General features: G+C 40.2%; 1 protein-coding gene across 1 annotated transcript; it reads left to right on the forward strand.

The window, feature by feature from the left end:
- Window positions 1-98: 98 nt before the first annotated feature.
- Window positions 99-10,375, forward strand: mvk (mevalonate kinase). The gene is made up of 10 exons (XM_063490240.1): window positions 99-492; window positions 761-908; window positions 1,414-1,558; window positions 3,184-3,339; window positions 3,761-3,864; window positions 4,009-4,054; window positions 4,195-4,285; window positions 4,693-4,812; window positions 6,681-6,834; window positions 7,749-10,375. Exons 1-10 carry the CDS (start codon window positions 415-417, stop codon window positions 7,898-7,900), a joined length of 1,194 nt encoding a protein of 397 aa, XP_063346310.1. The 5' UTR covers window positions 99-414; the 3' UTR covers window positions 7,901-10,375.
- The last annotated feature ends 903 nt before the right edge of the window (window positions 10,376-11,278 follow it).

Consider the following 11,278-nt stretch of genomic DNA (forward strand, 5'->3'; position numbering starts at 1 on the left):
TCATCGCATGATTGGCCAACTCACCCGGTGGTGGCAGAGTTCTGGATGCTGATTGGCCAGACGAAAATATGCTCGACCAGCTGAAGGGGAGTTGATTGGATACAGGAAATCCTCGCTCGTCCCGAGTGTCAGGTCACGGTTTAACACTCTCAGATACTCGTGAAGAGAATGTAGTGTTGCTCCATGATTTTTTTTAAACCACAAAATTCATTTGTAAAGTTATTAACAGTCATTAATGTTCGCGTAAAGGACGGTGCCGTGGAACTAAGCTGTCTACGGCTTCTTGCCTGTTCAGCGGATTAACATTAGCTAAGCTAGCTGTTATTAATGCTGTCAGTGAAAAGTTGAACTGAGGCGATTGAGTTACGCAGATTTGGGCATATTTTGTGCTCTGCTCTGGAAGCTTTTACAGAAATGCAAGTGACGGACTTTTACGTGTCAGCTCCTGGAAAGGCGATCCTACACGGAGAGCATGCAGTCGTTCACGGAAAGGTAAGCTCTGAAGTGATACCATAATGACATTTAATGCACCAGTCAGCATCTTAGCACAAATATGACTAATTAAGATTTATCAAACAACCTGTCCAATTGCAAAAGTGTCATTTTATATTTTAATATTTACCCCGTTATCATAAAGCTACAGCATGTCTTTGATGAAAAGGCACTAAATGAAGTTAATAACCAGAAATTTAAAAAAAAAGGAGATTTTATTTATTTATCTCTTTAACATTTTGCTTGTTCTAATGTTGCGTCATGGCAGGTGGCTCTTGCTGTGAGCTTAAACTTGAGGACATATTTGCGATTGAAAACCACTACTTTTGGCAAGGTTTGCATCAACCTGCCCAATATCGACACATTCCTCAGCTGGGACCTTTCACAACTGAAGCAGCTTGTTACTTACTTCCAAGGTAAGATGCATCAGAGGTGCTCCTGCAAATTCTGTTTTTATGATATTGCGTGCAGTTCAAGCATCCTACAGTGAAATTTTAGTACTGAGACCAATTTTGGCCTAATGTTGGTGGTACAGCAGTATATCCACTGTAACACCAGTCTGTGTCTAAATGGGAGACAAATTTGAAGTGTTTAGTGTGGAAAAAGTAGGAAAAAAGTACAACTCGTATACTGTATTTCCCATAATTATTTGAGAATCATTGATGGTACTATAAACTCACCACCATCCAAAGTGATTAAATTTACAAGCGTCCGGGTCAGAAATATTTATCGAGTTTTTTTGCAGCTGTAAACTTCCATTTACTGTCTTTTTATAATGTCAGCCTTTGGATGCGCCAACTAATGACAGTCTTAATTAACAGGTTTTTAAGTAATTTGCTAGATTAAACTATATGCTTTGGTTTTGTACAGTTACAGATCAAAGTGCGTTGGTGTGATATACCTTTTAATTGATGTTATTAGGTAAGAGGGATGAGGTGCAACGCCTGGATGCTGAACTTGTGAGGAGACTGCGGGAATTTATTGGTGTAACCAATGGAAGCTTGGATACTTGCAGCATGGCCACCTTATCCTTCCTTTATCTCTACCTGTCGCTCTTTGGATCAGGGTGAGAGAGAGGACTTCTTCTCATCATTTGCACATCTGTAGCCATTTTTGTCACAAAGGCATCAACAAGTTGCAGGTGTATATATGATAATGTTCTCTCTATGCACATAGGAAAGTAATAACTCGTGCCTTTTTAAAAACCTGTAGTCAATCACTCACTGAACTCTTTAAAAAATATAGGTACTTCATTCTGAGACAGAGCGTTACAGTGTAAAATTTAACATTTTTTTTAGAAGGAGCATTTTGTGCTGAGTAACAGGAAATCTGTTATCATGACTCTTGTGTACTTTTCTAGGAGTAGTGGGGGTTAAAGGTCATTTGTCTAAAGCAGTCAAAGTCTTTGATGTTTAGTAAGTACAGGATAGTAATTATGTTATATTTCTGTTATAACGTCTGATAAAAGATGAAGTTTCATTTCTATATTAGCTCACAGGTTACACAAGTGTTAAAGGCAAACTCTCAAAAGTAAACACTCAAAAGAGTAGTCCAGTAAAAATGATGAAAGACTGCAGCTGTAAACTCATTGCCCAGAGGTGGTGCAACTGAAAATGGCTGCAGCTATTACTTTCTCCACCTACTGGTGATTCAGACAGTGTGCAGACAAATAATGACAAATGACAAAATGACTCTGTCTTGTTTAAACTCTACAGTCTTTCTGCGTGTGTGTGTGTGTGTGTTTGTGAGTGTGTGCATGAGAGTGCGTCAGGGAGGGCTATTTATTGTGTGTACCATTGTATTCTGTGGCGTATAATAGTGGGGTTTCTTGCATTTCAGATTTTATTGTTTGCCCAGTGATAACTCTGTTTATATTTAGATGTCCTTGTTAAAATGATATACACATTACAGTAGATTGTATTAGTTTTGGTCTTGTGCCCACTTGCAATAAATGTAGGAGCATGTTCATGCTCATAATTTTAAGTTCAATTTCCAAACATGTAAGTTACCAGTGAAGTAGATTAGGTTCAGGGAAAAGTTTCTCTTCCTTAAAATGAAGATGCTAAAGGTATTGGTTGGATGTTAGTATTAACTGCTTCGGCAGCTGTGAACAGAAAAGATGCTGAGGAGCATTAAGCTGCAGGTTGTTGGGAGGTTTAATCGGCGTTGACAAGGCGGTGGCATGTCTGAGAGAGGTGATGGGTTGTGACAGGATCCCTGCTAATGAGAGTCTGGCACTGAGCCAGTCTGTGCCCTAGTGCCTGTATGCATTTTCCTCTAAAGAGAGAGAAGAGCTGGACATTTAGTTTACAGTATTCACCTCTGCCCAAAAGCAGCATCCCTGACAGGCATTGACAGAAGTGTCAAGTTTCTGTTGAATGTAGTAGTGTACATGTGTGCTGTAAGAGACACATGACTGTACAGAAGGCGATATCACATATTATGTACTTTACTCAATGAAGTATACTCTATATATTAAAAATGACTGATAGCTGATTGTAAATGAGAAGTAATCAGTAGGATTTTTAAATCTACAGTGATGCTCACAGGTTTTGTTCATTCTAATTTTGGGGATACAGTTGCAAATTTCTATTATCTGTAACTATTTTTTTACCGTTTCAGTGCATATACAGTCAAAAGTCATACACAATTTAAATTCTATAAAAGCAGTTTCTGTATTTGTTTTCTCAGTGAGCTGCCCAGTTTGACGCTGACTGTGTGGTCAGAGCTGCCGACTGGAGCGGGACTCGGGTCAAGTGCCGCCTACTCTGTGTGTTTAGCTGCAGCTCTGCTTTGCGCAAGTGGAGCCATCCCCCCTCCTCTCAAAGAGTGGGAACACACTGCCAGGTAATGTTCAGACCTCCATCTCCATCACAAGCTCTGTATGCGTTAGCTGTCAGCTGCCGTTTTGTATAGGCGTCACTGCAGGGCTACAAAAATGGGACAGCAAGCGTAAAATTTTAAATTACACATCACACAATGGAAATGGTGTCACACAGGCTTTTGGTTTGAAGTTGAAGGTGAGGCCTTAAATTATAACATTCAACTTGTTAAAAAGAAAAATTGATGGATGGGTTTGGTCAACACCACAACACAACTTGTATTGCAGTTCACAGTACAAAAGATATTGCATTTTACACCAGTACTTTTAACATTTTCTGGCTAAATTTCCAGATTTCATAACAACTGCCTCTTTTTTTGAAAAACTGTCAAAATCGTTTTAGGATTTTGACACTTCTTCCTTTTATTTTGGTATGACTGGTGTCAGGTGGTGTCAGGAGGAACTGGAGCTAATCAACAGTTGGGCTTTCCAAGGGGAGATGATCATCCACGGTAATCCTTCAGGAGTGGACAATGCTGTAGGAACGTGGGGTGAGGCATTAAAATATGTAGCTTGTTACACCTTCCTTCATTTTTGTACCGCACTCTTTCATGTACTCATCAGAGTTTTGCACCATCATTGTTCATTGTTATCTGATTATTGTGATTTTAATGATTCATCTTTGGTTTACGTAGGCGGCATGCTCAGATTCTTGGCTGGAAAGATAATACCGCTGAGCAGGTACTAAAGAAGGATTATTAATTTGATTTTATTTAAAGGGTCAATTAACAAACTCATTGTCTGGACAAAATTAATACATCAGTAAAGCACCAGAATAATACGTTTGAATGAACCCTCTGATCTGTCTGTTTTACTTCCAGGGTGCCGTTATTAAGAATCCTCCTCACTAACACCAAAGTACCACGAAGCACCAAGGTACTTGTTGCCGGGGTGAAGGACAAAATTAACAAGGTACTAAATGGTTTCTTCCTCCCCCGTGTGTTACTTGCCGACAGTGTAATTAATATAATAGGCGGTGCTTTTGCTTGGCAGATACTCCTGCGCGTGGTGTTGAGTGCCTTCATAAAATATTAAAATTAAACTCTTAGCCGGCACCCCTGTGCGCTGTTGCCTTGGTGACACCAGCAGGTGTGCAGATTTCTGTCTGAGACAGAGAATTCGGCCTGAATGGTGTTGTGACAGTGTTGTGATCAAGCTGGAGCACAAGTCAAACCTGCCATCTCAGAATCTGTATTTGTATGCAGCTTATCCATCAGAAAACAGCCATTAAAAATAATATGCGTGTAGAGGTGTTATTGTATTGCACAAGTGATGTTGGAAAAGTTAATCTCTTTGGGTTTTGTATTCCCCTCCTGTAGTTTCCATCCATCATGGTACCTGTTCTTGACTCAGTTGATGCCATTTCCTGCACTTGTGAAAAGGTCCTCTCAGAGATGACCTGCGAGCCCATCACAGGAGAGCATTACAATATTCTAGAGGTACAAATATTTTGTGAAGCAGTTTGCGTTATAAACATGTCATTAAATGTCATTGTTACTTCTTTTTGAAAGTCTGCTGCATCTAAAATAAATAATGTAATAGATGTATTGTGGAGTACTGTACAAAAGTCTTGAGCCACCCCTCATTTCTTTATATTTGGTTTCCACTTTATTTATTTATTTATTTATTTTTAAGTGGTCTCCAGCAATCTAAGGAGCTTGGAAAGAAAAGCGTCTGGACTTCTTTAAGTTTCTTGAAGACGTTTCACCTCTCATTCGGGAAACTTCTTCAGTTCTGAGAGCAACTGGTGGAGAGTACCAGATTTTTAAGCCCTATTGGGAGCATCACTAAGAGGGTCATGGACCCCCTCGTGATCCTCTGCCTTATCACACGAGCCAAGGTGTGAAACGTCTTCAAGAAACTTAAAGAAGTCCAGACGCTTTTCTTTCCAAGCTCCTTAGACTATGATGACCTGGATGACTGACAAACTTCACAGACATACGGACTCCAGCAATATTTCTCCAGGCTTTCTGAAGTTCTTGAAAGAAGTTTTTCTTTGGACATTGGCTGCTTTTTCAGTCATTTCAGTCCAGTCCCTGTACCTGATCATTTTCCCAGAAGTGTTTTTTGTTTGTTAAGCTACTTAACACTGACCTATGAATCATTTAAACATAAAAAGGCACCTAACTCAAGGGATAAACTAGTTTTGTCTACACATAATAGACAACTTAGCAAAGAAACAATTATAAATTATATCTTTAGGCACTTTGTTACTGGCAACTTCTCACAAAACATGTATTCCGTTTTCTTTAGTTGAATTAGTACTGCAGACATAAAATAGTATTTTTGTACCAACAAAGTGTTTTGTGTGTGTTCAAAAGAACTATTAGCTGAAAACTTGTCATATCTAGGGGCAGTGTGCGTGTCCTTAACAAAATTGAGGAAAGTGAACAAGTGGAGGGCAAAAGAAGAAAAAAAAAGATCCACCATGCAATACCATCTGGAAAGCATCTGATTGGTAACAGCATCACAATGATCCCAAACACACTGCCAGTGCAGTAAAAGCATACCTGGATAGAAAAACACATCAGTAGAGCATTATCAGTCATGGATTGGCCTCCTCAGAGCCCGGACCGCCTTATTATTGAAGCAGTGTGGGATCATTTTGGCAGGGAACAGAACAAAAGGCAGCCAACATCCAAAGAAGAGCTTTGAATGTCCTTCAAGAAGCCCGAAGAACTTTTTCTGAAGACTACTTATAGAAAAGACAAGAAAGCTTGCCTTAGAGAGTTTAGGCTGTGTTGAAGAATAAAGGTGGTTATACCAAGCATTGACTTTCAAGCTTGTTAGAATCATTCACTTTGTTTTGGCCTTAAATATTGTATTTTCATGTATGTTTGCACATTTCAGTAAATCTCTCCACCTATTTCTCATTTTCGAAGCAAAATGTTAAGAATGAGGGGCGACACAAGACTTTTGCACAGTACTGTATAATGTATAGTAACTAAGAAATATACTGTATACTTGAGACAAAGCTGACTTTGATCTTTGAGGTGATTAGAGAAGGGGTGCTAGTTGTGCAAAGTTATCACTTTGTTTTCCAAAATAACTTCCTGGCTTAAGTCAAGACCATGTTAGACCACATTAGCAGGTTAGCCGAATAGTATTCACACTCCGGCATGATACAGTTGCTAGCTACGCAAGTGTAGGCTAGCTGTCTAACCTAGTTAGACAAAAGTTAGTGCACATTAGCTAGTGCTGTTAACTGTTGTAGCATAGTGCTGTTTTGAAAATGTCTAAACCACACAGCTGATTTTCTCCCAGTAGCATGTATGAATTAACAACAGCTGTGTGATACCCTTTAAAGGAACTCATTGATATCAACCAGCACCATCTGAATGTGATGGGGGTGGGGCACCCTGCCCTGGACAGACTTTGCCAGGTCACACTGGCCAAAGGGCTCCACAGCAAGCTAACAGGTGCAGGGGGAGGAGGCTGTGGCATCACGCTTCTGAGACCAGGTGCTTTTTACTGTGCATTTTTAAATGATTATGTGAAGAGTAATTTATTTTAAAGGAATGTACTTTATCTGCTGTTATAAGTACCTTTGCAGTTTAGATGACTTGCATAATTCAAATTAATCATTCATTTTTTCCACATCCTTCAGCTGATTGGTCTTCAGTCTTGTAATGAATTAATTTTGATGAGGAATGTTTGAAGAGCTAAACTGTCAGGCTCCTGCTGACAGCAAGTTTTTGTTTTTTTTTCTCAAATTCTCCCTCACTCTCATATTAACAATTTGAGTGGCAGAAAATGATGAGCAGGCTGTGCAAGAAAATGTCTTTGGTATGCAAGTATTACTGTGCAATTGGTTCTAAGAAAACTTTGTATCATCCTCTCTTTGACAAAGCAAACAAGCAGAGAACCTGCAAGTTCAGCCTTTGTTTATGCCTGCAGCCTGTAACATACTGAATTTTAATAAGTCTTAACCACACCAAATAGATTTCCAAAGGCTTTTTTATTTGTTTTCTCAGCAAATGTTTCTGACTGAGGGAATTTCCAAGTAGATTGTTTCATATCTGTCTAGTCTACATGCTCTCAGAGGGTTTTTATAGCGCAGCTCTTTAAGTTAAGGAAGCGAGGATTAAATTATTTTATCTTTGTGTTTTAAAGCTGCTCTTGAATGTGAAGCTTTAAATTTTCATCTGAGTCTGTGTGGTTACTGTGAGTATTACTATGCAGCTGCATCCTTACTGTTGAGATGATGTCAAGCCCTTCCTGTTTTGGACCATTTCCTTTGCAAAAAGCAGCAGATGTTTGGTACAGTCTCACAGAGCACACCAAGTCTGCCTCAGCTTATTAACTGAAGTGACTTATTTTTATCCCTGTCTTGACCTTTTCTTATATTACCTGTTATAACTGGCTTGTTTTATAGAAACCGACTCCGTGATCGTCCAGAGTACAGTGCAGGAGTTGAAAGACTGTGGCTTTGACTGCTGGGAAACGAGCATTGGTGGGCCAGGTGTCCAGCAGCATTCGGCCATTTCTGTTAAGGAGGAAATTCTGGAGATTTTAAATCACTACTAAGACTCACCCGTGGCAGTGTCTGCGAAGGAGGACAGATGTAATAGTGGGCTTTTTATTATCTCAAGACCTGAGGTATACTGAACTAATAAAGGAGGCCGAATGGACCAAGGAGCATTTCAATCTGGGCAGGGTGGGGTGGGATGGGGCGGTCTAATCTCTCTTAAATCTGTGACGATTTAACTATGTTGTGTTTTGGGTAACATTTCTTATTCAGTGAAAATGTACTCACGGTTTACGAGCCTGTGCACTGACATCTAAGTCCAGTAGGTGGCATCAGAGTTGCACAAATGCTTCTTTATGGAAGGAGAGTTGCAGAAGACGCCACTCATAAAATTGACTGATATGGAAGTGAAACACTGGCAGGATTAAGTTATATTTTCTTCCAAATGCTTAAAGCAGTAGGGGTCAGTATATTTTAGTACATTAAAAGATCACCAATCCTGAAAAACTCCTCCTCTAATACAATGTTGTTGTGATGACGATAAGACATTATTTTACAAGAACAAAGTCAAACTCAACAGATTTCACTCTCATGAAATATTTAAAAATAATGCAAACCATTTAAAAACCTCTGAATCCCATCATGCACTGCTGCGTTGCTCTGAAATTTTGGTGTGCTAAAATGTATTCTAATTATGCTAAAACCAAAGAATTTGATGTGATTTCAGTTGTTTCCTTGTTGAGATCATCTATAATTTCTCCAGCACTTTGGTAAAATGTCACTATTTTATGCTCTGTTAGTTTTTGCAGTGAAAGGCTAACCGGCTGTGTTGTTTTGCTAATACAGAATGGGGAAAGAGGGAAAGCAGGAGTGTGTGACTTTCTCTGGAGCCTCTGGATTAGCACTACTATAATGTGAATCAATGACGAGTGTCCTTCTGAGTCACACGTTTGTGCTGACGCGCAAACACACACACACACACACACACACACACACACACACACACACACACACACACACACACACAAACCAGCTTTCCCAAATTCTTCTCCACCTAATCGCTCCCTTGAAAGCATTACAGAGTATTCTGCAAATGTCGCAGATGGAGAAGACGGATCTGTTTAGAATTTCCCTGATTTGGGGAAAAGGTCATTGGGGGATTCAGTTGAGTTTGAATATCTATTTCATTTTCTGCTTTTTTTTTTGTAAATGTCACAAAGATTGAGTAGTACAAATCTGGCACCGTGCGTGAATATACGACATTTGTCACCCTCCCTCCTTTTTCTGCCTGGCGCCCCCTCTGTCCTCTTGAATTGTGTCATCTTTGTCAGGGCAGCCCCCCGTCAGCGTGCCGCACAGTTGCCCCTAACCCCTGCTGGAATTTAATTACCACTGCGCTTTTCAATTGAAATGGCATTGACGAGGAGGGGAGGGGGACAAGAGCGAGACAACGGAGCCAGTTTTATTTGAAGCCCCTCTCTTTCTTTTCTGTCTCATTCTCTTTCGCTCCTTTTAGACCTGCGAGGCACAGATGGTATTTTTTTTTATATCAGTGTCAGCGCCTGCTTCTTTCTGCTCTGATGAATAGAATCTAAGGAGGAGGCCTAAGATGATTTCAGATAACAGAGGGAGTGAGGAAGGGGGTCAAGGATAGAAGGAGAATGTCAGAATTAGAGAGATACAGTGGAAAAAACGTGCGCTGTGCCCGCAGCGAGGAGCGAGATGTACAAACCATTTAACATTTAACATTTTGAGGGGTTTTAGGGAGTTTTGTCTGTGTGGATCAATGTGATAGAATCTGGGATGAATAATTCATTCTGTCCAAGCAGGAGGAATAAAATGCTAAATGTGAATTTGCTGAGTGGTCATGCACACTGTGGCACATTCCCTCTGGTCCCCGGTCGACTGGTGAAATGCTTGTCAGGAGCCATTAAGTTTGAATACAGAATTAGACCTGACTGACAAGATATCATGTTGATGTCTACTGGTTTCGCCAATGGGGATTTAGTGTATGACTTCCCACAGCGAACGTCTGCATTTGCATATATAGGCGTTTGGATCACAGTTTGTTATTGGGTTGTTATTATGGGAAACGTCTTGTGCTGATTGAATTATATGTCTTCATATCTTTAAAAGAGGATGTGGAATTGGCACACAGCAGGAAATATCTGCGCAACCCTCCTCTGCCCAGCATTCAAATGAACACAATGACAGAGACAGAATCAACATCATGATGATCCTCTCTGTCACGATGAGCTGTATGACCCTCCTGGGGGTGTTTGCCCTTTTGCTAAGTCGAGGTCGGTGGCCGGTGTTCTCAGCAGGGGTCCGATTAAGGCAGCATGGTGCGGAAGGGCCGTCGAAGATCTCAGAGGATTCAGGTTTACATTCACCAATATGTCAAGAAGTGCTTTTAGTCCTAACTCTTTAATTAAATGATTAACTTTTTCAAAAAGCATGATGAACAACTAAGACAGTTTTTTCATTATTGATAAATTAACCCAATGCATAATTAAAAACACTTTGTTGCTACAGTGTTAATCGGTCTGCTATGACTTAGTGTGAGTGTGCTCACTTTGAGTCTGGTCTGCTTGTGCTCTGTGACAGTTTTTGCATTTAATCATCATTCAGTGGTTGTGACTTGAGTAGACAAACCAGAGTTACTCATTTTTTTAGAATTTGCAAGTACTTCTGTCCCGTGAACGCTCGGTGGTGGGGGAAGTTTTGGTTTGTTTATTAAAATTATCTTCAGGGGTCTGAAGGATGGAAATTATTCTCCTCAGCCAAACAAAAAACAAATAAATGTGGTTTACCGCCATGAATGTCTCTGTGAGGCTAAAAAATTAAAAATAATAATAATAAAAAAAAATCCATACATGATTTAAACTTAATTTGGTTGCCTTCTCCTTCAAGGTTATCTCCTTGTGTAACACTGCTAGCTTTCTTATTATGTTTAGAGCACTCCCTGGAAATCCCATTGTGCCTTTTTGACTTCATCATGGGCTTCAAACTTGTGCAAAGAGCAAACATCCTTCTCATACCCAAGCTTCATGCCACGGATAATCAGTGGTGACGAGAGCTTGTGGCTCTCCAGCTATGACCCAGAGACCAAATAGCGGTTTTCAGAGGAACTGTCCAGTTTGCTAGCCTGAAGGTGGTATATTGGGTCAGGAGCATGCTTGTAATTTTCTTCAACCTTCACAGGGTTGTGCACCTTGAATTCATCACCCAGGGCCATACTGTCATCACTGGGTCCTACTGTAACGTCCCGAGGCTTCTGAGGGAGAACATTGAGCACAAAAGACCTAAACTGTGTTGTATGCCATCATGTGCCAGTCAGGCATTTATGGCCAAACCACCCTGCTTACTCGCCAGATTTGTCCTCCATCACAAAATAAAATTGGACACACAAGTGGTCAAGAAGCAGCGCAAATGGA

The sequence above is a fragment of the Pelmatolapia mariae genome, linkage group LG12 (genome assembly GCF_036321145.2).
Source record: "Pelmatolapia mariae isolate MD_Pm_ZW linkage group LG12, Pm_UMD_F_2, whole genome shotgun sequence".
Taxonomy (NCBI): Eukaryota; Metazoa; Chordata; class Actinopteri; order Cichliformes; family Cichlidae; genus Pelmatolapia; species Pelmatolapia mariae.

Coding starts and splice junctions, on each gene's coding strand:
- mvk (XM_063490240.1), top strand. CDS start 415: ATGCAAGTGACGGACTTTTACGTGTCAGCTCCTGGAAAGGCGATCCTA. Junction 493..760: donor ATGCAGTCGTTCACGGAAAG/GTAAGCTCTGAA, acceptor GCGTCATGGCAG/GTGGCTCTTGCTGTGAGCTT. Junction 3,865..4,008: donor CAATGCTGTAGGAACGTGGG/GTGAGGCATTAA, acceptor TGGTTTACGTAG/GCGGCATGCTCAGATTCTTG.